General features: G+C 47.2%; 1 protein-coding gene across 1 annotated transcript in view; it reads right to left on the reverse strand.

Annotated features, from left to right (window-relative positions):
• Positions 1-290: 290 nt before the first annotated feature.
• COL16A1 (collagen type XVI alpha 1 chain) overlaps positions 291-26,381 on the reverse strand; it is a 133,820-nt gene continuing 107,729 nt past the window's right edge. The window contains exons 45-66 of the mRNA XM_056846435.1: positions 23,358-23,411; positions 22,173-22,226; positions 21,762-21,815; positions 21,459-21,503; positions 20,076-20,129; positions 19,839-19,874; positions 18,683-18,745; positions 16,961-17,032; positions 16,500-16,553; positions 15,358-15,402; positions 15,061-15,105; positions 13,882-13,935; positions 11,893-11,946; positions 11,187-11,237; positions 9,768-9,857; positions 8,724-8,759; positions 7,752-7,796; positions 7,474-7,662; positions 4,420-4,486; positions 2,829-3,005; positions 2,447-2,524; positions 291-753 (exon numbers count right to left, since the gene is read on the reverse strand). Coding sequence (XP_056702413.1) covers positions 551-753; positions 2,447-2,524; positions 2,829-3,005; positions 4,420-4,486; positions 7,474-7,662; positions 7,752-7,796; positions 8,724-8,759; positions 9,768-9,857; positions 11,187-11,237; positions 11,893-11,946; positions 13,882-13,935; positions 15,061-15,105; positions 15,358-15,402; positions 16,500-16,553; positions 16,961-17,032; positions 18,683-18,745; positions 19,839-19,874; positions 20,076-20,129; positions 21,459-21,503; positions 21,762-21,815; positions 22,173-22,226; positions 23,358-23,411 — 1,620 coding nt within the window. The 3' untranslated portion in view covers positions 291-550. The remainder of the gene's footprint in view (positions 754-2,446; positions 2,525-2,828; positions 3,006-4,419; positions 4,487-7,473; positions 7,663-7,751; positions 7,797-8,723; positions 8,760-9,767; positions 9,858-11,186; positions 11,238-11,892; positions 11,947-13,881; positions 13,936-15,060; positions 15,106-15,357; positions 15,403-16,499; positions 16,554-16,960; positions 17,033-18,682; positions 18,746-19,838; positions 19,875-20,075; positions 20,130-21,458; positions 21,504-21,761; positions 21,816-22,172; positions 22,227-23,357; positions 23,412-26,381) is intronic.

Genomic DNA, 26,381 nt, shown 5'->3' on the forward strand with positions numbered 1-26,381 from the left:
TAAAAATGCAAGTTACTTTCATTTTAGAACTTTCCCCCTCAAACTCTATTTCTCAAGGCTCTCCAATTTAATGCCAAAGGGCACGATTTCTGAGAGAGTTTTCCAGCATGAGTCCCAGTGAAACTGGGAGCACCTACCAAAAATACTTGCCTTTGCCCAGTCTAGTATATTACAAAGTCCAGGCCCCTCTTTTATCTGTTTGGAGTTCATTATTAATCTTCTGAAAGAATAATAATCCCTTGGCGACAGATAAAAGAGCCGTGAAAGTATACTAGATTTGAGGAAGCCCAAACCCCATTTCGAAAATGTGCTTTGCTGACCACAGATTGACAATATCTTTAGAATACGAGACATACACAAACACTCGCACTTATTTTCTTTTTAAAATGCCATCATGAGAAGATAAACCCCACTGGAGGGCAGGGGGAGACAAAATATTAACAGCAATGAAAAAAAAAATCTCAATTCCCGACAGGTCGTGAGGACCAGACCTTTGGCTATTCCCAGTGGAGTCCTTGGTGGAGAAAAAAAACCATGTCCCTGTGGCTCTTCAGCCTAAAGGCCCTTTCATGTTTTTGGGTTGATACATCGGCTGCTCTAGAGGCATCATGCCAAAACAATCGGAAGGGTTGCAGTGGCCTGCTTTTCCGGGAGGCCCCGTTACTCCTGGGGGTCCCGGGATGCCCGGGATGCCCTGCTGGCCCATTGGCCCTGGAAGACCAATCTTGCCGTATCCTGGAGGTCCTTGCATCCCTATGCAGACAAAACAAGGAGAGGAGTTAAGGTTTCATAAAACCCAGCAGGCATCATACGTGCTGTCTTGGGTTCTTCACTTCCTGAAAGGCTGGGCAGCTCCAGGGGAAGCCTTGTTCCCTGGCAGGAAGGGAGAGGGTACGGAAGACTTAGAGCAGTTTGTAATATCTAGCTTGGTGTAGTGGTTAAGAGCGGCGGACTCTGATCTGGAGAACCGGGTTTGATTCCCCACTCCTCCACATGAGCGGTGGAGACTAATCTGGTGAACTGAGTTGGTTTCCCCACCCCTACACATGAAGCCAGCTGGGTGACCTTGGGCTAGTCACAGCTCTCTTAGAGCTGTCTCAGCCCCACCTATCTCACAGGGTGTCTGTTGTGGGGAGGGGAAGGGGATTGTAAGCCAGTTTGATTCTCCTTTAAGTGGTAGAGAAAGTCAGCATATAAAAACCAACTTCTATTTATTTACAAATATGGCAGCTGAACAGGGCAGGCACCCAGCCAAAGACAGCATTCAAAACAGTGTCACTTCCACCCTACATGGTGGGGAAAGTGCTGCCAAGTCTCAGACTACTTATGGCGACCCCACTGGGTTTTCCAAGCAAGGTACGAACAGAGGTATGTCGCCTTGCCTGCCTCTGTGTAACAATTCTGGATTTCCCTGGAGGTCTCCCATCTAAGTACTAACCAAGGCCTACCATGCTTAGCTTCTAATGTCTGATGAGATCAGGCTGTCCTGGGCCGTCTAGGTCAGGGCTCCCTCCCTACATACCTGCAAGCTTTTTCTCCATTCCACTTCACTAATTTCATTCTTTTCAGTCAATGGCAAAACTCAGCCTGCCTCTCTCTTTTGTTAGCTGCGAGCAAAGTCTCAGATTGTCTCAGGTGCAAATGCACACGTTGACATGACTTGCATTCCTGGCTCCAGAAACATGAACCAGCCACCAATGCTCATTGCCAAAGCATCTTTCCCTCACAATTAAGATAAACAAGCACCTGGAGAAAAGGGTGCGTTTACAGAATCATCCACTGCATTTTGCCCTCTCTAGCTGCTGCACCAAGGTGTGTTAACAGCTGCCTTCACAATGACAGCGCACAAACCAGAATGCGCCCTCATAATCTTCTTAACTAATCTAGGGGGCAAAAAAAAAAAAGACCGCCCCCTTGCTTCATCCTTGCAGTCACAAACAAGGATTAAGACAGCAGTCCCGTGGCACTGACTAGAAAAATGTATTCCAGTATCAGTTTGTGAGTCAGAGCTCACTTTGTCACGTGCATGAAGTGTACATCCAACGTTTACTAGGCAGACTGTTTATGGGGTGGTTTGCCATTGCCTTCCCCAGTCGTCTACTCGTTACCCCCAGCAAGCTGGGTACTCGTTTTACCAACCTCGGAAGGATGGAAGGCTGAGTCAACCTTGAGCCGACTACCTGAAACTGACTTCCATCTTGCTCAAACTCAGGTCATGAGCAGAGCTTTTGACTGCAGTACTGCAGGGCACTACTCTGCGCCACGGGGTTTAAATGGTTAGAAGATCCTTAACAAGAGACTGAAATATAGCCAAAGGAACAAACGTGGATCTGCAGCAAATACAAATCTCTCTCAGCGCCTTACAAAGATGAGCCCTGTCCCCAAAATGCACAGTCAAACTATGAAAAGCCAATTAAAAAAGGACTTTTTGCGCAGGGGCCTTTACCTGGAGTGCCGGGGGGCCCAGTCTCTCCCATAATTCCAGTCCCTTTGTCTCCTTTCTCTCCTTTGGCACCTGGTTCACCTGCAAAAAGAGAAAAGAGAATGGAGCAGAGAAGCCACAAAGGGGAAATCCATCTGCTTCACCTACAGCATTGTCCTTCTTGAGACAGATGCCGAGGTTCGTGTCAAAGACCCAGGCCTACATCGCTTTGGAATGGTCAGACGCAGAAACCCATGTGTAGGACCCAACAGGAGCAAAGGGGACAATCCATAATTCACAATTCTCAGGCTGCCACTGAAACTGCCCAAACTAGGTTGCCTTTGCAGCTAATTACAGGAGACTCCTTACACCCGCTTCCAAACGGGCTATAAACTGAACAGCTTACCTCTCATTCCTGGCAGTCCTTGCCGCCCCTCTCTCCCGATCTGTCCAGGCATTCCTGGGGCACCAGGAGGTCCTGGCCGCCCAGTGGTTCCATCCTTGCCAGGGGGCCCTGGCCTTCCCGGCTGGGCCGCCAATTCAACAGGGAACTGTAACCGGGAGGTGTAATACGCCATCCGCTCTGCAGGGGGAGACAAAAGGGGGAAGCGGTTGCGGCCACGGGAGCCGGTGGTGGGGAGGGCTCTCCACCAGGGATAATGTATGGTTAAAGGACGAGAGCAAGACTGGAGGACTCAGGCTGCTTCCAAATGGCAAGGACTCTGCATGGTCACTGTGAATGCAGACACATGTGCAACAGAGCGTCCACATGGGAGCAGCTCCCTGTGCATTTTCTTCCCTCTTTTTTCCTTTTGACTTCTCCCTTGCACATGCGCTCTGCAACGAACTTGCTGAGTCAGGGACATAGTCAATATGGTGACCGGCCAACCCCTTTTTTGTTTCATCGTGCACGTTGCAATAGCAAAATATCAACATACAAACGGTATCCTTCTTCCTGCTGCACTGCCCCACACCTGTTGTTTTCCTTTAGCTGATACATGGAGGAATCAATGAGTGATTAGAGTTTGAACTGTCTAGTGGAACAGTGAATGCCTGGTCTGCTCCAGCAGACTTGCAGCTTCCCTTCCCTGTTCTTTTCCAGGCAATTTATGTAAAAGCTTCCTGTACCTTTCCCTTTTTATCTCCTCAACAAAAAATCCTGGAGATTTCATTTAAAAAAGAAAACTGGGAATTCAGAAGAACTGCAGTTTGAAATGGATAAGTGGCAGTGGGACATTATAACGTTACTTTGCTATAGCACAACCTCACCCATTGGCCTATTTACCATCTCTCAGCCTTTTGAAAGGAAGAATGAAAGGAAAGGGACCGGTAAGTTTTTGCTCTAGAACACTGGTTCCCAACCGGGGGTCCGTGGACCCCCAGGGGTCCACGAGAACTAAATTAAGGTCCGCGAAACAAAGTTATAAACCCATAATAAATTAATATTTTCAATTAAAAGTTCTCTATTATAAAATATATATATTCAAATATTATTCTAAGTTTAATGTTTAACTAACAGTTATGATTAAAGTTTATTTTCAAATTCTCAGAATTTTTGAACCTTGGGGTCCCTGCACCGAACAAAAAAAGTCCTAGTGGTCCCTGGTCAAAAAAAGGTTGGGAACCACTGCTCTAGAACAAGCACTAGGATACATAATATCTATCTGTATATTTTTCCTTTTGTGTTTACATAGTTCAGGGAGGGGAGCTATGCCCAAGCAAGTCACCTGCATCAGTTCCTTAGAAACGAGCAGGACTTCCGCAAAGCTGCACATGTTTTGTGACTTCAGTATATGGAAAGCAATTCTGAGAATCTATCTGTAGATATCCCCCCCCCTTATTTGGTGAACTTGGTATCTCCCAAGTAAGCAAGGGGGGGGTGCCCCTTCTTTTCTACTTGCTAGTTCAGTGGTGCCCTTCATCTCTTCAGACAAGTCTCAAAACTACCACCCAACCCTTCCTGCACAAAAAAGAAAAGAAAAGCCTCTGTTACCAACCATCAAACATTTTGTTCAGCTCCTGTCTGATGAATCGTCGGATTTCATCATAATTTACAGCATCTGCCTAAACAGAGATGGGAAAAAGCAACAGTCAGACCCTCTCTGTTATGGGAAAAGCACTTCTGCCTCTGAGAAGGAGGAGGAGGAGGAGGAGAAGAAGAGTTGGTTTTTATATGCCGACTTTCTCTACCACTTAAGGGAGACTCAAACCGGCTTACAATCACCTTCCCTTCCCCTCTCCCCAACAAACATCCTGTGAGGTAGGTGGGGCTGAGAGAGCTCTAAGAGAGCTGTGGCTAGCCCAAGGTCACCCAGCTGGCTTCGTGTGCAGGAGTGGGGAAACAAATCCAGTTCACCAGATTAGCCTCCGCCGCTCATGTGGAGGAGTGGGGAATCAAACCCGGTTCTCCAGATCAGAGTCCACCGCTCCAAACCACCGCTCTTAACCACTACACCACACTGACAAGCAATGTTAGAGGGTTCTTGTAGGTTATCCGGGCTGTGTAACTGTGGTCTTGGTATTTTCTTTCCTGACGTTTCGCCAGCAGCTGTGGCAGGCATCTTCAGAGGAGTAACACACTCCTCTGAAGATGCCTGCCACAGCTGCTGGCAAAACGTCAGGAAAGAAAATACCAAGACCATGGTTACACAGCCCGGATAACCTACAAGAACCAATGAACTCTGAGCATGAAAGCCTTCGACAATGTTAGAGGGCCTGGGTCGAACATGGAGCCCTTCCCCGACTCAAACCTCTTTCGCCGCCCACCTATTAGGAAGGATTTCTGTGTTGCCTTTCCATTTTGCTGCACTTCTATCCAAGAAACTCAGAGCAGCATTCTACCCTCACGACAACCCTGTGCGACAGGCTACGTATTTTATTTATTTAGAAAAGTTAAAGGCTGCCTTCTCCAGAGACCTGCCCGAAGTGGCCTGGCTGAGGTGGGCTTACAGGCACCTCAGGAACCTCAGGAGCTTAAGACTACGTCAGGATTTAAACTTCAGTTCTCCATGAGCAAACTCAATACTCTCCTCACCACTAGGTCCCTAGTGACGTTTAAAACTATCTGAAAGAGCATCAGAGGAGCTAAAGCCTTTAACGATCGGTGCCTTTTCCTTCAATTTTAATTTAATTTAATTTAATTTCCCCTGCTTTTTAAGCCCACACTGATTCCCAAAGTGGCTCGCAGGAATAAGAAAAATGTAATGGCAATTAAAATAGATGTTTCCCTGGGCAGCAGATTCTCATCTGAGCTGGACTCGGACACCATGTCATCTTAAATGACTACTTCCCGCCCTCCCGCATCGATGAAGCAGAGTTTTTATATGCCGAATTTCTCCACCACTTAAGGAAGAATCTCCTTACAATCTCCTTCCCTTCCTCTCCCCACAACAGATGCCCTGTGAGGTAGGTGGGGCTGAGAGAGTGTAACTAGCCCAAGTTCACCCAGCTGGCTTCATGTGTAGGAGTGGGGAAACAAATCCAGTTCACCAGATTAGTCTCCGCCATTCATGTGTAGGAGTGGGGAATCAAACCCAGTTCTCCAGATCAGATTCCACCACTCCAAACCTCCGCTCTTAACCACTACACCACGCTGGCTCTCTTCCCAACGATGGCAGTTGGGAGGGGCAGAGGGAACTGGCATCTCTCAGCCAGAGCTGGATCCAGCCACATATTCACGACATGGATTACATCTACTTTTGAGGATGGGATGTGAGAATCTCAGTGGCCACACTGGCAAACTGTGGGCAACTCCCTTGTGTGACAATGGAAGAAAAAGGAGGAAAAGCACTCAACCTGAAAGTCAGGGGAAACCAAAGGTGTTGAGCTAAACACTATCTAATCAAAGAACAAATCTATTTTTATTATGTATTGTGCACGACTGTATTTAAAAAAAACAGGGCCTAAAAAACAGGCATCCTAAAAAGCTCAGACAAAGTAGAAATACTACTAGGGGTCACTGTGTGTGTGTGGGTGGGAGGTAGTTGTGAATTTCCTGCATTGCGCAGGGGGTTGGACTAGATGACCCTGGTGGTCCCTTCCAACCCTTCCGATTCTATGATTCTATCAACACATACACAGTTGGTGTTAGTACATAAAATGACCAAAATCTGACCAGACGCATTTCGGCCCTTTTACAGGCCTTCCTCAGTGTACGTAAAATTGTGTACGTACACAATTTTACAATACGCATCCTGACATTTCATTTCATTTATTTATTTATTTAGTGATTTAGAGCCCGCCCTCCCCGGCTGAAGCCGGCTCAGGGCGGGTAACAGCATGCAAATACAATAATATAATCAACAATAAAATTACCCAAAAAAACCCCAGACTAAATTTAAGACAATAATATCCCAATTTTAAAACTTAAAAACTATGAAAATATGGATGGCACCAAACACTGCTCATGTTTCCAAGTATATGCAGCAGGTTACCCCTCAGTTGACATCAATAGTAGGGGGATCAGTAACAGGGGGATAGGGAGGCCAGCAGATGATATATGATGACACAACAAACATACAAGCCTTTTATTCTGTGTGGCTTTATGTAAACATATTCCACATGTCTTAATACACGGCTCACACCTTGTATATGGTGTCCAGCGTTTCAGGATGTGGCAACCACTATATGACAAATATTTACGTGATTCACGTTTTTTTTTTACTTTCTTGCGGGCGTAGAGGTCGAATTGCAAATCAGTACGTAGCATTTGAAGTCTGCAGCCTTAGATTATTGATAGAAAAAAACCAGCAGCATTGCAATAGCCACAGTTTGATTATTAACAACTAATGAAGTGCTCCCAATCTCTTTGCTCTTTAATATGTTAACTCAGAAGAACCATAAATTAATAATTAATATGAGATTTTTAATAGCGTAAGTTTAAAGTTGATGATGGATGGATCTATTATTACGTAGAAGCTTGGACACTGACATATTGTTTTTACTTGACTTCTCCCCTTTTTATTTCCCCCCTCTCTTTTTCTGTATCCCAATATATAAAAAACCCAACAAAAAACAACAACAAAGGCACCCACCCCCGCAATCATCCTTACCATTGACCCAGGCAATCCAGGGGTACCAGGATTTCCTGAAGGACCAGGTGGGCCAGGCTGTCCTCTCTCCCCGGCAGGGCCACGTGGCCCGATGGGACCCATGGAGCCACTTTTCCCAGGCCCCCCAGGCATCCCCGCCCTGCCTTTCTCTCCGGGGTATCCTCTCTCCCCTGCAGCTCCAGGTTCGCCCTGAAACAAAAGAAGCAGGAGAGTCACTGTGGCGTCGGGTGCTCAACGGGAGGTGAATGGGGGGGGGGGTTCAGCTCCCCTCTCTTTACCTTGTGTCCAGATTGTCCGGGGGTGCCTGGTTTTCCAGATGGACCCTGGTAAGAAGCAAAGGGAAGTTGAGTCCGTGAATCCCCACAATGCCTTGCAGTCCGCAAGGATTTTAATTCAATACCACTGCCAGCATTGTAGTTATCCAATCAAATTCTCAGCAGGGCCCAACCCAACACTCAGTCTGCTGCTCAAGGGCACCTTGACCCCTGCGGCTCCCGGAACGTTAATGCGTCCCTGTATGATAGTAGAGGGAAAACCCAATACTCTTGACTGACAATGGAAATGGTAAGCCAGTTGAAGGTTGGTTTGCCCACGGGCTACAAGATGTTTATTAAGTATCATCCGAGGGCGGGCAAAATGGTGTTGAAGGGACTGGAATGCCCTTTGACTAGGAGGGGGACAGATGCAACCCAAGCAGCTCCAGCACTCTGAAAAAAGACAAACCCCATTATTAACAGTGACTCAGCCTTCTAGAAGAAGGGCAGAACCTCAGGTTATTTAAAATACAGGCCTGCTGAATAAGGCTGCCAACCTCCAGGCTGTGGCTGGGAATCTCCCGCTATTACATCTGACCTCCTGGCGACAGAGATCAATTCACTTGGAGAAAATGGCCGCTTTGGAAGGTGGACTTTATGGCATCATACTGTACTGAAGTCCGTCCCTTCCCCAAACCCCACCCTCCTCAGGCCCCACCCCCAAAATCTCCAGGTATTTCCCAACTGGCAACCCTACTGTCTGAATTCCCCCCAACGGCATCCCACTAGGCTCGTAATGGTGTCAGGACATAAGTAGTTAGTGGGGTGAATGTTGGGAATGGAGTCCCCTTCCATTCCCTACAGAAGAAGACTTGCACCATCTCTGGGGAGACGAGGAAGTCCAGGGAGTATCACATGGGACAGCTCCTTTCTGCACCACTGGGCAAAAATGGGATTTGCTGCTGGAGAAGGCCAGATGGGTACCAATCATCTTACCTCTTTGCCCGTTTGTCCATCTGAGCCTGGCTCACCCTGGGAATCAAGAAACAGAAGCGTCATCGTTTTTATTTCTGATTCCGTTAAATATAAGTTTGTAAGGCTTTTGATACAGTAAACCATAACAAGAACTGGGTGAAACTATTACTCCACTGCCGCCTCGATGTCTGGAGTGTTATCAGCCTACCCTGAATGTTGATGGGTTGTCATATCTTGAATTTGGATAAATATCCCTTCCTCAGTACGATCGGGGCTCAGAGATTTTTACTCGGTAGAGTGCTCTGGGTCGCAGCTGCCAGAATAAACTGTTTTCTTGAATAACGATCTGCAGGTCTCTCTCTCCCCCCACGAACCCCCGTTTGCCGTATCACTTTCCTTGTAATAATGCTGTCTAGGGGCCGTGTTCAGGTTTTCAATGAGTTGGGTCTGGGTTCCCCAACTCGGGTTCTCCACAGCCACACAGCAGCTTCAGGGAATGGCTTTTTAAAAAATAAATAAAGGAGAGCCCTAACAGACTTGGAACGCTGTCGCAGGAAGAGAAAAAGCTTCAGCCTCCCCAAACCCGAACTGTTTTCCTGCCCAGAAACAGCACCGGGTGAAGTTATTTCTCTGTTTTTGCTGCTCCATGGGCCTGGAACACTCCATATGGAGCAGAAAAACACTCGTTAGAAACCAGGTTCATAGCAAATCTGAACCTTAATCACAGTCCCTTAGGGGAGGGGCTGTGGCTCACTGGTGAAGCCTCTGCTTGGCATGCAGAAGGTCCCAGGTTCAATCCCCAGCATCTCCAGTTAAAGGGACTAGGCAAGTAGGTGATGTGAAAGACCTCCACCTGAGACCCTGGAGAGCCGCTGCTGGTCTGAGTAGACAATACTGATTTTGATGGACCAAGGGTCTGATTCAGTATAAGGCAGCTTCATGTGTTCACCCAATCCGAACCCATGAGATCCCTTTTGTTTCCTGTCTCTTTATAAATGGTTAGCTTTGTCCAGTTGCTCAAGATGTTGATCTACAGGCTTCCCTGTTGCCACATGGCACACTCACCGGTGGTCCTGGGTGGCCTGGTGGCCCCGGCTGGCCTGGAATCCCACTGAGGCCTCTTTCTCCAGTCGTTCCCCTCTCACCCTTCAGTCCCTGGGAAAAGAAGATTTAGGAGTCAGGTGTACTTCTTCTGTTACAAGTGGCTGGAAAGGAAATTCTTCCAAACTATTCCCAAAAGTGAAGGTGCCCCAGGATCAGATGTGTAGATGTTCCAAATGGTGGACTTCGAAGCTCCGCCCACTCCAGCGCCTATTTGCCCCATGCTCTGCCTTCCCTGGGTTGGTTGTGGTATGTGCAGTTTGCCTCAGTGTATGTCTCATAGGTTGTGACAGAAAAATTGGGGGGGGGGCAGTGCTAATTGGCTACAGCGAAGCAATTTGGTGAGTTTCAGAGCAAACCAACTTGGAAGGCTTTAAGAGGGGAGTGGATGTGTTCATGGAGGAGAGGGCTATTCATGGCTACGAGTAAAAATGGATACTAGTCATGATGTATACCTATTCTTTCCAGGATCAGGGGAGCCTGCCTATTATATTAGGTGCTGTGGAACACAGGTAGGATGGTGCTGCCGCAGTCATCTTGTTTGGGGGCTTCCTGGAGGCACCTGGTTGGCCACTGTGTGAACAGACTGCTGGACTTGATGGACCTTGGTCCAATCCAGCATGGCCTTTCTTATGTTCTTATGTTGACTCTTGCTGGACTGGGAAGCTCCCAATATTCTGTGATTGCTCTCCTCCCTGAGGCAGCCATTTTGTGGCAGTGCCTCACTGTCCTGTCTCAGAATTCCAAAAGGGCCCACAGGCTCAGCAAGGTCAAGAAGCCCTCCAATACCATGTCCCTTTAAAACGTATTTTATTGCTTTTGATATTCTTTATTGCCAGGTTTCCAATAGGAAGGAAAGACCAGGAACAAACTGAATAATAATAATAATATACTAAGGTGACAACTCAGCAAACCTTACATAAAAACCAAAACTCAAGTTCAGCTTGCTTTCCCTGCAGCCTCAGAGCAGCTGCAGGGGATTAAAAAATTGTTGGGAGCCCGATTCAGCTCAGAACTGCAGAATGTGTGTGTAGAGCTCATTTTCTTTAGCTGAAACACTACCCATAGGAAGGTATTTGCATAACTTTGGAGTTTATGCAAATAACTCCCTTTTGGGGCGGTTCAGCTCAGACAAACAATATGGGGCAGAAGGCAGGACCCCTTCTCCTCCCATGCTGCAGTCGTGATCCAAATTGGGATCCCAATGATTTTTTAAATGACATTTCCTGCAGTTGCTCCAGGGAACCCAGAGCTGATTTGCAAAAAAAAAAAAAAGATCATGTAGTTTGACCCAGAGGAGATTCAAGTAAAAGGGTTTTGGATGTTGATCATTTGCCTAGCAACTGCCAATGAGGGACTAGCAGTGGCAGATAGGATACTCACAACTCCAGTGAGTCCAGCCGGGCCCGGCTGCCCAGGGCTTCCAGGAGGACCCTGAAAGAGGTCAAGAAACACAGGGTGTTTAATAAGGGCCAACAGAGGAAAGTAACACAGACACAGAATGACTGGTGAACATGGAAGATGAGAGAAGAGAAGCTGAGACTTGAGCCAAGTCGTACGAAGAGCCCATGGCAAGAGCTGGAATCCAAACAGCCAGATCTCAAAGATCCACCTTTAACTTTCTAATCCAAACCTGACCCAAGAAATCTCAGTGGCCCCAATCTGGCTGCAGTTAATCATGGCTGAAGACCCATTAAAACCCACGTAAGCAACTGAAGGGCTGCTGCTTTCAATGGGAGGCTGACTTAAGAGGGACAGGGCCAGTGTCTACAAGTAGAATACATTACTGAAATTGCGAACGTTTTCTAAATGCAGCTGTTAACATTTACCAAGCAACACTTTGTTTTTGAAAATTAGCTTTTGAAAATAGTCCCAGTGCACATTTTGGCACCAATTTTGAAAGGGACCAGAACAGAGAAGCCAGCTAACTATGTGGGCTTTTGGTACAATAATTTGCAAGTATCTGCATGCCGCCCACGCTGCCTTAAGCAGCAACCTAGAGACAGCCTGAGCCACGACTCTGTGGCAGCCTTAAGAACACAGCCAAGAATCCACCCCTTTTAAAACCAAGGATGAGTATTTTACTTACAGCGTGGCCAGGGGGACCTGGTCTACCTTGAGGCCCCATTGGACCTGCCTCTCCCTGGATGGAAAAAAAAGAAAGAAGAGAAAGATGAAGAACAAGAAGGAAAGCGAGAGCACAGACAGTTCTCTGTTCAGTGACTCCTGAGTGCCAACCATCCCCTCCTGCCATTTACTTTGGCCAAACTGGATTGTTCCTATGCGGAAGAATCACAAGACACTGAAAATGGAAACACTCAACCAGTAAGGGAGCTTTACCACCTCCCTGGACCTTCAATAGACTTAATAGTTACCATGCTTTAGCAAATAAAAAGTTTCAGAAGGCGACTCCAGCGTGAAACAGCTAAGCTGGAATATGCGTGCAGATTTGATAGCGTTAGACTGGGGTTCAATAAAGACTAGGAGTAGTTTACTCTCTACAGTACCCACTCTGATTTGGCTTGACCTTGATTCCAAATATTCGCCCCATAGTAAAGAAGCTCCCTTACCGCTTGGGTTGCTGAACCCTCTCATTTTTTAATTACAACTTCCCAGTCTATCTGCTGTTCACATCTACATATGTATGCACATATGCATATGTGTGTGTGTGTGGATACACACAAAGCCTGATGTGCCAGAGCCTACTTCATCAAATGCATGCATAGCATGAACGGAGATAACACTTCATGCATCTGATGAAGCAGGCTGTGGCACACAAGCTTCCATCATGATATATCTGCTCCTCTTTTAAGATGCTGCAAGGCTCTTCGGGCTTTTGACTGCAGGATATTTATCTATTTGGAGTTCATCTTTTCAATGAATGCATTTTATCACAGGCTGGCGGGGGTGGGCTCATCCCTTAACATTACGCATCAGCCATATTTTCATGCGCTGATTTGGACGTAGATACAAGTCAGATTGGCTAGGTGTGGCTCTTCCATTCTTTCATTGGGGCGTGTGACCTTGCCCCCATGCTTTTCGCACCGCAAGCCACGTTTCTGCAGAGGAATCTACTCTGCGTGCGTGGAACTGGCTGATACAGGTGGGGCTGGCCAAAGAACATTCCCAAATGCCTTCCCCACCACTGGAGAGAATGCCTTCCTTTCATTTGCACTGGAGAAAAGTACAGGTAAGCGCTCAGGCACTATTATAGAGACTAAACTTGCTACTGGATTTTTCCCCTCCCTCAGCAGCCTGGCCAGTGCCATCCCCATGGAATGTGAACAGAAACCACTCCTCTCTGCTTAGCCACACCCTTTCATTTGCATGACCACACCTCCATCATCTGCATAGCTCCTCCCCGCCATCTCTGCAGCTATACCTCGAATCCCGTTTCTTGGCCATGCTGCAAGCCTAAGAATACTTTCCTGGGAGTGAGCCCTGCTGAATAAAACGAGACTTTTACTTCTGAGAAGACCTGCTTAGGATTGCTCCAAAAGAGACCTAGTCCAGGAGCTGACTTTTAAATACTGGGGGAGGCTTCCAGTGCATGCTGCTGTCAAGTGATACAGCAACTGAACCCAATCCCCCAAATTGAGAGCAGTGGGTCCCATTTGGGGGCTGACTTGACCCTGAGTCCCAAATAAAATAATGGAATCTTCTGCATGTATTTGTTTATAAAACATATGTATGCTTGCACAGGGGACCTTTACCTTATATTTCCTTCTCCAGAAAGGTTATGAGCTTTAGAAAGCTAATAAAATGCAAGGCAACTGAATCATTTTTAAAAGAACCATAAAACAAGCCAGGGGCATGAAAACAGAATAAAACAAACACTGATCAGCCTACAACGATATCCATAAAACAGTCCTCAGGCTAGAAGAAGAACAGAAAAACAGCTTTCAAAATATGGGAAACCCCCCACCCTGCGCGCAGTTAAAAGCCTGTGTCCAAAGAGATGTGCTGGCCTGGCTCTTGAAAGAGAGTAAGGAAGGAACCAGGCAAGCGTCAAGGGGGAGCGAATTCGAAGTATCGTCCTGTAAGGAGAAACCCTTTCGGTGCGCTTCTGGGAACTCACCTCAGCCCCGGTCCGGCCAGGATTCCCAGGGGGTCCTGGTTGTCCGCAATCACCCTAGAAAGTTATACACACATGGTTCATAATGGTTCCACAGAGCACGGTGCAAAAGACCAGAACAGAGGCACTATATCATTGGCCCATTCTGTTGCGGCAGAACACACTCCCCTGGCACTACCTGGTTGGCACAACACGCCTCTCCCTGCGCTTCTGACAATCTATGTGATGGGGTGTGTGAAATGAAAAGCCCCTTCCCTCCAGCCCAGTCAGCAATTCATCTGGCTTAGTTTGCTTCCAAAGGGAAGGAGCTCTCTGGCAGAAAGGTTTTCCGTACAACTTGCTACCTGAGATAATTTCTCAGAGGAGGTGCCAAGGAATGAACCTAGGACTTTCTGCGTGCAAGGCAGGTGCTCTACCAGTGAGCCACACCCCTTCCCCGGAGCAAGGGAGTTAATGTGAAACGTGTATGTTACACGTATTCTGCTCTTTGAGAAAAGAATCTCGGTTTCTCCAATTCTGCAGGCAACAGCAGTGGCTTGGGTGCCTAAAAGGTAAAGTGCAAGCACCGGTTCATTCCTGACCCATGGGGTGACATCACATCCCGACATTTACTAGGCAGACTTTGTTTGCGGGGTGCTAGAGCATCAAAAATATTCATGCCAACTCTGGCTATGTTTGTGACTGCTGATTCACACATGCAAGCCTTCCCTGAATGCCACAGCCACCAAGAGACTGAAACCAGCTCCGGTGAAGCAGCCCGTGGTGTACGGTAAAAATCAAGAGATGGGTACTGCTTGTGTGAACTCGGCCTTGGGAAACTGCTTTTGAAGCTTTCCACTATCCTTGGTATAGACCTGTGATTTGTGAAGGCTCCTAAGCGGTTCTTAGATCTCCGCCACCATGTTTTTCATTCCAGTGCAAGAATCAATGGTGAAATAAAGAAGAGTGATGGCTTTTAGTCTCCGTCTGCTTTGACTTTTTCGCTCTTCCCTTTTCTGATTCAGGCTGGAAGCATCTTGTCCAGACGCTGATACAATACAAGCATCAACAGAATCAGTGGAAGGTGGGACCCCTGAAGCTATCTGGTGAATTTCAGGGGAGGGGGTTGGGTTTTTATTAATTTCTTCCCTCCTAGGAAGTTCTTTGGGACCCATGACCCCGCAACCTAAGACCAAATCTCACCTTTTGACCCGGAAGGCCTGGATGGCCCGTCTTCCCTTTGAAGCCCTAAAGTGAGGAAAAATAAGACACAGAATTTCAATATCCTGGAGGAAACTTTGGCTGGTTCTGGCCAGTGAAGCAGGAGGCTCACAGCTGTTGCTTAATTTTTCTTTGGGGTTGCCAAAGGATCAGAAAGCAAAAACCCACTTGGCTTGTAAACCTCTGTACCTCAAGCCGCTGTTGAAGCCACAACTATAAGGGCTGGTCAATAATCAATAATCCCTCCCTTCCACAGCTCTGGGGTGACTGACAACTTACCGGAGGTCCCATCCTTCCTGGAGGTCCTGGGGGCCCAGGGTCACCCTATGGAAAGTAAATAGTTAATGCCACTGATGGATAGTTGCCAGAGGAAATCCGAGGTTTCAGCTGCCAGTGGGGCTGCGTGGTGGCTAAGCTATCAAACAGGCACAGCTTCTTACACACTCCATGAGTAGCTTCCACACTTTTTCAACTCCCTGGACAGTGAGAACCTCTTCCCCAGCGTCTGTCTCTCTGTCATTTTTATCCCTTCCTACCTCTGAAGAGCGCATGGTGTTGAACACATGAAGCTGCCTTATACTGAATTAGACCCTTGGTCTACAAAGTCAGTATTGTCTACTCAGACCGGCAGCGGCTCTCCAGGGTCTCAGGCAGAGATCTTTAACTGGAGATGCCGGGGATTGAACCTGGGACCTTCTACATGCTCTACCACTGAGCCACAGCCCCTCCCTATGTCTTCCTTCCTTCCCTCCCTATGTCTTTCTTCCCTCCTCCATTTTATCCTCACAACAACCCTGTCAGGTAAGTGAGGCTGAGAGAGAGAGTGACTGGCCCAAGGTCAATCAGTAAACTTAATGACAATTTAGGGGATTGGAACCCAAGTCCTGATCTAGGGTAGCCAGGCCTCCCACTATGGCAGGAGAACTCCCACTGGCAGCCCTTGTTTTCCACCACCTCTTGGAGCAAAGAGAGAAAAGAAAACTTGCAGCATGTGAGCTGTGATGTCATTACCAGGGAAAATCATAGAGTTTCTAGCGATTCCTAGAGCTGCCTGATGTCACATCCGGGTTTTCCCAAAAGTGATGTCACAATGCTTGCAAAACCTGTTCCCATGTCCCTATTCCACAAGCTCCCACCCGTTGCCAGGCATGGCCTAGCAACCCTACCCTAGTCTGACCCTCCAAACACACTGGCTCTCTAGCTCAAAGTCGGACCAGAGGCAACAACCAGAGGCCTATCTCCTCTATGAAGTCTGGGCCCCAAACTGGGACAGGTCCCTGATTCATCCTCATGGGTTGAGGCACAAGTGCATCAAACACTAACCACAGGGCACAAAATTGTTAGAGGCTAGCTGTTGTACGGGGCTGCCGAAAGGTGTAGGTGAAGGGGGGTCCAAGGGCTCGGCAGAGGCACATGCTTACCCGTAATCCTGGCTTTCCATCCTTCCCATCCAGTCCGTCCAAGCCAGCTGGGCCCTACAACATCACCGGGGAAATGGAGGAGGAGGAGGAGAGTTGGTTTTTATATGACGACTTCTTCTACCACTTAAGGGAGACTCAAACCGGCTTACAATCACCTTCCCTTCCCCTCCCAACAACAGACACCCTGTGAGTTAGGTGGGGCTGAGAGAGCTCTAAGAGAGCTGTGACTAGCCCAAGGTCACCCAGCTGGCTTTGTGTGTAGGAGTGGGGAAACAAATCCAGTTCACCAGATTAGCCTCCAGCGCTCATGTGGAGGAGTGGGGAATCAAACCCGGTTCTCCAGATCAGAGTCCACCGCTCCAAACCACCGCTCTTAACCACTACACCACGCTGGCTCTCATTAGAGCGAGTTCATTCCTTGGGATATTTGTGAAGGGCCTGCAGCGTGTGTTCTTACTTACTTGTAACCCAGGAGGTCCCGGAGGCCCCGGAGGGCCAGTCATCCCAGGTGAGCCGCGCATCCCCTCGCTGCCCTGCAAAAACACATACATGTGTTAGACGATTAAGCTGCAAATGGGCTGCCCGGGGGTGGGGGGTCTTTTACCAGTATAGTGTGGAACAAGATCATGGATACAGGAGAAACCAGGTGAGTGCGTGTGCAGGGAAAGGTGGACTGCCAATCCCTTCCTCCTCTTAACAAGCTTTTCCCCAGGACATTCATTTGGAAAAAGGTTTTGGAACAGAGAGCCACGCATGGCAGCAAGAGATCATTTGGGGCTTATGGCAGCTGGCACAGCTGTGCACCAGGCACATCCAAGGTGGAGGGCATCAGGTGGCTGCTGGAAGCTTATGCTGCTGCAGATGCTCAACAGGAGTTGCCACAGACACGTGCCAGTTGGGCCTGCATATTTCCAGAAACAGACACCTGCTTGGACTCACATGCAAGAAGCTTTTTTTAAAATTTAAGCCTGCTGAAGAGGTGGCAGGCCTTGATTCTGGTTATGTGGGCTTCAGATGTTCAGAAACCAAGCTGCATGTTTTAAGGGGCTGGGGGAATCTACCTCCCCTTATATTAAAACAAAACCTTTAGGGTGCACTCCCAGAAGTGAGCAGCAGGTGCCAGCAGAATCCTGGAATTGGCAGAGATTTGTACCCTTCTCTCCCTCCTGAGCCCTGACCTGGATGGCCCAGGCTAGCCTGATCTCAGATCTGAGAAGCTAAGCAGGGTCAGCCCTGGTTAGTGCTTGGATGGGAGACCATCAAGGAAGACCAGGGTTGCTATGCAGAGGATAAGCATTGGCAAACCACTTCTGTTAGTCTCTTGCCTTGAAAACCCTGTAGGGTAGGGTTGCCAGGTCCCTCTTTGCCACCGGCGGGAGGTTTTTGGGGTGGAGCCTGAGGAGGGCAGGATTTGGGGAGGGGCGGGACTTCAATGCCATAGAGACCAATTAAAATGTGGTCTAAGTAAGCTGCATTTACATCCTTTACTGCCTAACCTCTGCCACACCCGTTTCTTCGCACTCCCTTCTAGCAAAGTTCAGATCGGATTAGGGTTGCCACTGGCGGGAGGTTTTTGGGCCGAAGCCTGAGGAGGGCGGAGTTTGGGGAGGGGAGGGACTTCAATGCCATAGAGTCCAATTGCCAAAGCGGCCATTTTCTCCAGGTGAACTGATCTCTATCGGCTGGAGATCAGTTGTAATAGCAGGAGATCTCCAGCTAGTATCTGTAGGTTGGTAACCCTACTATAGGCTCTCCATAAGTTGGCTGCAACTTGACAGCACTTTTCATCACCCCTCCTTCCTGGTTCTCTCCCCCACCCTCACTTCCTCAGTATAACTTCAAACTATTTCCTTTTTCGGTGTCCTCAGAGCAAGACTATAAATAGCATCAGCTATACCAGAAATAGAATCAGCTAATCTGTTTCCCCGATTAAAAAAAATACAGAGTGGGGAAAATCTGTTTAGGAAGACTACGTGACTTGCCCAAGGCCACAGAGGAAGCCTTTGGCAGAGCAAAGAACAGCACTCTCCTCTTCCTGATTCCCCAGGTCTCCCCATTAACAACAAAGCCAGAATCAAGGCCTGCCATCTCTTTAACAGGCTTAAAGAACAAAGTATGACACATTCAGGGTCTGGAAGTTTATAGCTTCCCATTTTCTGTATGGTCTCCCGGGCTCTACTTACCTTTTCTGCAGGGGGCCCCGGAGGTCCAGGTAATCCTGCTTTTCCTGGAAAACCTGGAGGTCCCTAAAAAAAACCCAAAAGCACAAGAAGTGGATCATTTTTATGTGGTTAATACTGAGCTCTTTCTTTTGCATTGTATATAGGATTCGATGCATGATGAAAAGAACGTAAACGCAGTTGTTCAAAACGGGTATTTAGAGATTGTTAGCTGTTATTATAATTGCTGATACATATGGATTGTATAATATTTTTGTAAATAGAAAAAGAATGTATAAACTCTGTATGTGAGCAAAACTCCTTTCCTGGTTCCTTCTACCTAGGCTGTGTGTGCTCTACACTAAAAAGAAATAATCTATGTCAAAATTCTGCACCAAGAAAAGCTGTACCCTGCGACCTGCATAAATCAAGCAAATTGAGCAAGTTTGCACAATTTATTCAGCTTCTGCTAGGTAGGGAGCTTTGCAGCCCCCCCACCATTCAAAATCTGTTTTTTGCAGTCTCAACAGACACTTTCTCTGCACATCCAAGAATACTTTTGCAATTATTCACTTGCTTTTTTCTGTTTGTTAGTTTTTTTAAACCTGAAAGTTAAAATTCTTGCTAAGCTGAACTCCATAACATACACAGAGCTTTTTCTGAACATACGACACAAAACTCAGATTTCAGCTTGGAAGTTTTTGAATGTAGCAGAGATTTCTGCTTTCCCGAGAACTGTACTACAGGTTTGCTGTCAGGTATATATCCTTTCGATCTGTCTAACACAAGGAGGGGTGAAGAAACAAACCCCTCCCTCCCTTTTTGGCACACCGTTCCAAACTTTTAATCATCTCTCTCTGCCACTTCCTTCTCTGAGCATCTTATCTCTCCCTTATACCTCCCAGCACAGTAAAATCCCTCTATAATAAATCAAACAAATGGTTGGAGTGTTGATTTTTCTTGTACTCCAATGTTCTTCTGAAAGAGAGTTAATAAACCTTTCCCTCCTAATCTGATCTTGCTGCTCCTGATCTCTCAGCACCAGCTCGAAACACCCCTCCCTGCCCTGGCAGTATGGGGGGCGGGGTAGATCAGCATGTCTCCTGCCTTTGGGCTCAGAGACCGGACACACACAGCTATGCCATGAGTCTGAATCTTCCTTAGTATGTACAATACTCACAGGTGCCCCCGGGAAACCAGGTTGGCCTTGAAATCCCTGGAAATAAAGGAAATACAGATCACCACCTCTAAATGTGACAAATATGCCCCTTTCCTGCTTTCCACCATCATTCTTTTGTCTTCTCCTCAGAGCAGCAGACCGGAGGCCAAATCCACGACTGTGTAAGGGTATGAGCCTCTCACAGATGCTGGGCTTGGGTTGCGTGTCCGAAACGAGCGCTCGTCAATGGCATCTCACCTGATCGCCTTTCTCTCCTGCGCTGCCTGGTAGTCCTCGCTCTCCTCTTGGACCCTGATGCCAGGAGAGATTAAAGGTGAGGGGAAAATGGCGGCAGCTGTAGCTAAGCAATGGCAGGCCTCACTCTCACAGAGGTGGCCCCAGCCTGTGCCAGGGCTGTACCACAAAAACCTGCAGGTAGGGGCTCTCATGGACTGAAGGCTCTTTCCTTTAGGTATATTTTAAAAATCTCTGCATGGAAAACAGTCCAGGCTGAAGAAGACAGGATGCACTGAAGACTTGCAGTACCATCCTAACCAGAGTTATGCTCTTCTAAGCCCACTGATTTCAATGGACTTAGAAGGGCGTGAGTCTGCTTCAGATGGCACTGCTTGGATGCATCCACACAGCGGGGATTCTCTGTTCTGCATTAATCACTGCTACAAATGCCAAGGCGGTTGCATTGACAATGGAGCTTTCTGCCCATTTTCCCAAATCAGCTGCCGTTTTCCCTCATCACAGCACCAAAGGGCTCTTTGAAGGAATTTGTTTTTTAAACAAGCTACTATCATAGCACTATTGCAATTATTGATTTTTTTAAAATCCTCAAAAAGCCCCCCCAGTGGCTCAGCTAGGAAAACAGCATCAATGTGAGCAGGACCTTTGAAAATGTGCACCTTCCCATCCAGATGGCGTGCTAACACCCTTGGACTGTGCTCTTTAAGAAAAGATCACAGTAACTCAGTCTTGAATGTAACAAGAGAATTAACACACACTGAAGAATAGTCAATTGGACATAGATTGCAAATCGGTTCACGATAACTTGTGAACAGGGCTATTGTGTGGGTGCTCCACAAAAACCACCACCCCAGTTTAGGATTCAATGCGGAGAAAATGGTCCATGTGAAAGCAACCTTAATTAGATGGGGTCAGATGCTCAGGTGCAGGTTTACAACCTCAGGGAGAATCATGCCATAGACAGAGAATGAAATGAAAAGTTACACACACACACACATATGGACAGATTCCTACTACCCCTCTGCATATCACACCGAATCTAGTCACACCTGCTTATGTCATTTACTTGCTTTTCACATTTACATTGCCATTGTGTGTCTAATTCACTCATCTCTATTTAAGGATAGATGGACTCACATTCTAGCTGGATCTGAAGAAGTGAGCTGTGGCTCACGAAAGCTCATACCCTGCCAGAAATTTTGTTAGTCTTAAGGCGTTACTGGACTCCTGCTCTTTTCTACTGATATGGGCAGAGAACATTTATTCCCTCAAACAGCTTCTTACTGGACAATTTGTCTACAACAGACCATGCCAACCGCAGATGACAACGGCAGCCAGAAATCTGGTTGGCCACTGCAACATCATACAACCCAGCTGCAGACTTACCAATGGCCCAGCTGGACCTACGGGACCATCCAAACCAGGGGGACCCTGGAGGAATAAAAGGAAAAGGAAATGAGACCCCCACACTATTGCTAAAGCTAAGCAGCAGTGGTGGGGGTGGAGAGATTCATGGAACGCTTCAGCTTTATGATTATACTTTAAACTACTGAAAAATTGTAAGTGAACCCGAGAAAGGGGTTGAAGAATTTAACTTATAACAACAAATGAAAATCATACCAGTTTTCAATCATTGGTGACCCTGCACCCTTCCATCCTAACGATTCTTTCTTTTTCTGACATACTTACCGATTCTCCTTTTTCACCTGGCGGACCAGTGTAACCTCTTTCCCCTTTAGCGCCCTAGTTAGTGAGAACATAGGAAGAGAACAATTTGTAATCAAGTGATGCTAGAGAGGGCAGTCAATGGCAGAAAACACTTGGAGGGAAGGAACTTTTATAGTTAGGGACTTATAAGCCAAGCTTTAGATATGTTTGCTCCTATCAAACCTATTAAAAAAAAAACTCCTGATCTGCAACCACCCAGTGGAAGATGGGCTATTTCTTGGGACCAGCAAATGTTTCTTTTTCCCAAGGCTACAAAGATCCTTCCCCTACAACCAGATCAGGCAATCCTCACCTGTCCCTTCTGCCTCTGCCATCAGGTGAGCACCTAATTCATTTGCCATGCCACCCCTTTCCCCTGCTTGCCATACTCACGGGTAGCCCAGGGGGGCCCATTGCACCGGGATATCCGGGCTGTCCTGGAGGACCCTGCAGAAAAGGACATTGGTGATCAGCGCATGGCTCCTGGCTTTGACATCCTGCCTTTGTGCATTAACTGAACCAGGCTAATTGCTCCCATTCATTCTTGAAGGCCTCTTTGGTTGCTGAGCCTGGCTGGATGTCCTAAAGTCCCAATTCAATGTCCCACACCCGTTGCATAGCATGCAGTTAGGCGGGTGAGGACTGTAGGTATAGCCTTATTCGTTGGCTACAGATTAGTGATACTTAAATGACCTTCGACGAACCGGTCATACCTCCAATCAGAGGGACAGAACGGCTGAATCAAGGGGCAAAAACGCACGGTCGCTTTAGCCTCCTTTATTCCCTGTTTCAGCCAGGATTCAGCCAGGATCGAACGCACATTAGACAAAACGCATGCGTTCAATCCTGGCTGAAACAAGGAATAAAGGAGGCTAAAGTGACCATGCGTTTTCGCCCAAGGATTCTACTTGGCTTCAGCAATCACAAGTCTGAAACCAGGAAATTATTACAGCAGAATGAAATGGTGTGGCCTTGTGTAAGGGGCGAGAAAGAGGAAATCCCTCCAGATATAGACGATCCACATGTCTTCCTTGGCATGCTTGTACTGGTGCTACCATGAAAAAGCTGTCTCAGGTAGAGGATGGTCAGGGTTTTTAAATTATTATTATTTATTGCAAGGAAGGTGCAGCCCAAACAAGACATCACATTTTTTAAGAGAGTGGTTTCGGGTCAGAAAAACAGCAGGGAGAGAAGCCGATTCCCCTTGTTCCCCTACACAGTTGTCCCGATCTAAATGGGTTCCCTCCATGACACGTGGGAACTTAGCTCCCCAAAGCTGCCCCTCCAACTGCAAGAAAAGCAAGTCAGGTCAGGGGAACCCAGATCCAACATGTTAAAATAAAAGTTAACATTTAGTTTGGACCTGAGATGCCCCTCTTCAAGAACCACAGTGCTCTGGCGCAGGCCCAGTTTGCCTGCCTGAACGATTCAAAATGATTCGGAAATTGTGAGGGCCAGACGTCACAATTCATCCACACGTCCCTTTGCTTCTCTTGGTTGAAAAGCCACCTAACAGCACCAAATCCCATAAACGTGTCATGATGACTCTGGAGCACAGCAGTTAGGCCCATCACTTACCGATTCTCCTTTGGAACCAGGGAACCCAGATGGTCCACGTTCGCCCTGGATGCCCTTTGGAAAGAGGAACATAAAGGGGGCATTCACATTTCCCACTCCTTTTTGTTTGATTTCACCTGGTTGGGTAGGGAGGCTGTAGCTGTGTAACAGAAAGGGGTGGACAGAGGGTGGGATAGGAGCTCAGGTTGCAAGGCAGTGCCTCTTTGATCAGCTAGTGACACCAGTGAAATGTTCTTGCCTTTCCTTTTAAGCACCTGCAAACTTTAAGACTAGTATTATCCACCCATTGGGCACCCATTTCACCAGGATACAGAATTCTGCTCTTAGGAGGACTGTGTTTACACCAGTATTTCTTGCCTACACCAGAAGAAGAAGCTCAGTTAAAAAGAGCTTTGCATCACAACTTGTGTGGTGTATGTATGACGGAAGTGTTCTCACACACATGTATACCCCATGTCCAACCTTGAAAATCTTGCAAAGGAATGAAGAAGCAACTGTGTACTGCCTAAATGCCAAGCACAAAAAGTTCTTGTAGAAATGGTATTATGGCACACAGCCATCCCTGATTGGCTTTCTTCCTGCACTCTGGAAAAGGCCTTTCGGAGAACTCTTGTCTGTGGTGTGAAGCTATACAGCTACAAGCACCTTTGGTTTGGTACGTGCCTGTACGAATTCACTTCTCAGCGAATGAGAAGATGATGCTGATCAGTGACTTTTTCAGCATCGCCAGCTTGGAGGTTCTAGAGAAGCTTATAGAATCAGCTTATCCACTAGCGCTTGGGTTTTGTACCAGTCATGCAGGAACATAAACCAAATCAGAACTGTGGTTGAACCAAAACAAGTCTCCATCCCAATTATTCTTTTTGGTGTTGCCATCTGGATAACAGTTGTCAATGAATCTATAGATTGTCCATTGCTTCAGTTCTTACGAAAACTCCTAAATGCCCCTCGATGTGTTGCTGGGATTACTCTTCGTTCCGAGTTTCGCCAAATGCCACTCGAAGCCAGGGCATGGTTGGCCGCCTTTAAACTACACCTTAAACTGTGCTTTAGCACTGAGGGGTTCCTAGCTTCTCTGAAGCAAGACCCTTTTAAATCCTCATGGCAAAAAATCTTAGATGAGAAACTGTCATTGTTGGGCTTCTCGCAGGATATGTTATTAGATCTTGGGAAAACTGAAGCTTTCACCAAAATTAAAAAGCGCATTAAAGAGCTTGATTATAACAGCACTACTTTTCATGCTCGCCGCGTTTGTTCATCCCAGTTCTTCGGAATACCACCACCATGTGGTTTGCCTGCTTATACATATTATTTGACAACTCGTCTTTCTAGAGCCTTCTGTTTAGCTAGACTGAATGCTAACCCCTCTATGGTTATGCAGGGCAGAATTTTGAATATACCATATCCAGACAGGACCTGTCCTTGCTCTTCTGGCTCTATCGATTCGCTAGCTCATGCCCTTTTGGAATGCCGCTTTTACGAGGAACTTTGATCACATTATATCTCCCCCCTTTTAACATACAAATCTAATGCCTCTGTGTCTGACATAATGCCTTTTCTACTAAGCGATAGGGATCCCAAGGCTACATTGTCAGTGGCAAGATTTATTTCAGTCCTTATATCCCTCAAACACTAGATATATGCTGCTCAAGATCAATGGATCAAGGAGCTTCTAAGGGATAAAAGGAAAGGAAGGAAAGGAAAACAAGTCTCTAATCATGATAGCACCCAGTGGCATCAGCCTTATGGCTTCAGGAGGAGAATACAATGGGTAGGGCTGTCAATTCGGTTCGGTCCGAACTGAAAATCAACCGAATTTCCCCTGATTCGGTGATTTTCTGTTCGGACGGATCCGAACTCAAAACTGGCGGGCAACTGGGGGGGCCAAATTCAGCGAGTTCGGGAGTTTGCGAATAAATTCGGCAAATTCGGCCCCCCTTCAGGGGAGCCCGCTGAAAGGCGCGGGCTGCCCTTTAAACTGATCTGAGCTTCCCAGCTGGGAGGCGCAGGTCAGTTTAAAGGGCAGCCTGCCCCCCTTCAGCGGGCTCCGCTGGAGAGGCGCGGGCTGCCCTTTAAACTGACCTGCGCCTCCCAGCTGGGAGGCGCAGATGAGTTTAAAGGGCAGCCCGCCCCCCTTCAGCGGGCTCCGCTGGAGAGGCTCGGGCTGCCCTTTAAACTGATCTGCGCCTCCCAGCTGGGACGCTCAGATCAGTTTAAAGGGCCCCCGCGCGCCTTCAGGGAATCCCTCTGAAGGCGCGCTGGGGCCGAATTTTCCCCCGAACTCCGGATCCCCCCGAATTACCGGGGATCCGAAGCGGGGGAGTTCGGACTTCGGCACGTACCGAACCCACAAGGGTCAAATTCGGCCGAATCCGAACTGTACCGAATTTTTTTTTTTGGACAGCCCTAACAATGGGTGCAGTCTAGTCCCAAGTTAGCTGCAACTAAATCCATCTTAAATATAGTGGAAGGGAATGTAGGCTGTGATTCTATGCATATTCCTCTGGGAGCATATCACACTGTATTAAATGAGATGATAGGACCCAGCCATCAGTCATGACAAAGTTCGTTCTCATTTATTTGAATGTGCCTAGCCCCAGTGAAATCTCATGCAGAGGTCCTCTAGTCTAATTTCAATCAAGTGGAGTAACTCTTCATAGGACAGCAAGATTCAAGTCCAGTAGCACCCTAAAGATTGACAATATTTCCAGAGTATAAGCTTTCGAGAGTCAAAACTCCCTTCATGAGATATTTGACGAAGGGAGCTTTGACTCTCAAAAGCTTTACACCCTATCTTGTTGCTATTCAACTTTAATCTTGCTTTTCTACTGCAGACCAATATGCTTAACCACCTGAAACTATCTTCATAGGACTGCACTGTTAGTTGTGATTGCATTGTGCCAAAGAAGTTGTATATCAATAAATGGTAAGAAAAAACCTGTTGTTCCCTCTTCATGGAAGTCCTATTGTAATTCTGTTAAGTAATAATTGATAGGAGATCTGTTTTCCACTTCTCAGAATTTA

This window comes from Euleptes europaea, chromosome 3 (genome assembly GCF_029931775.1).
Source record: "Euleptes europaea isolate rEulEur1 chromosome 3, rEulEur1.hap1, whole genome shotgun sequence".
Classification (NCBI taxonomy): Eukaryota; Metazoa; Chordata; class Lepidosauria; order Squamata; family Sphaerodactylidae; genus Euleptes; species Euleptes europaea.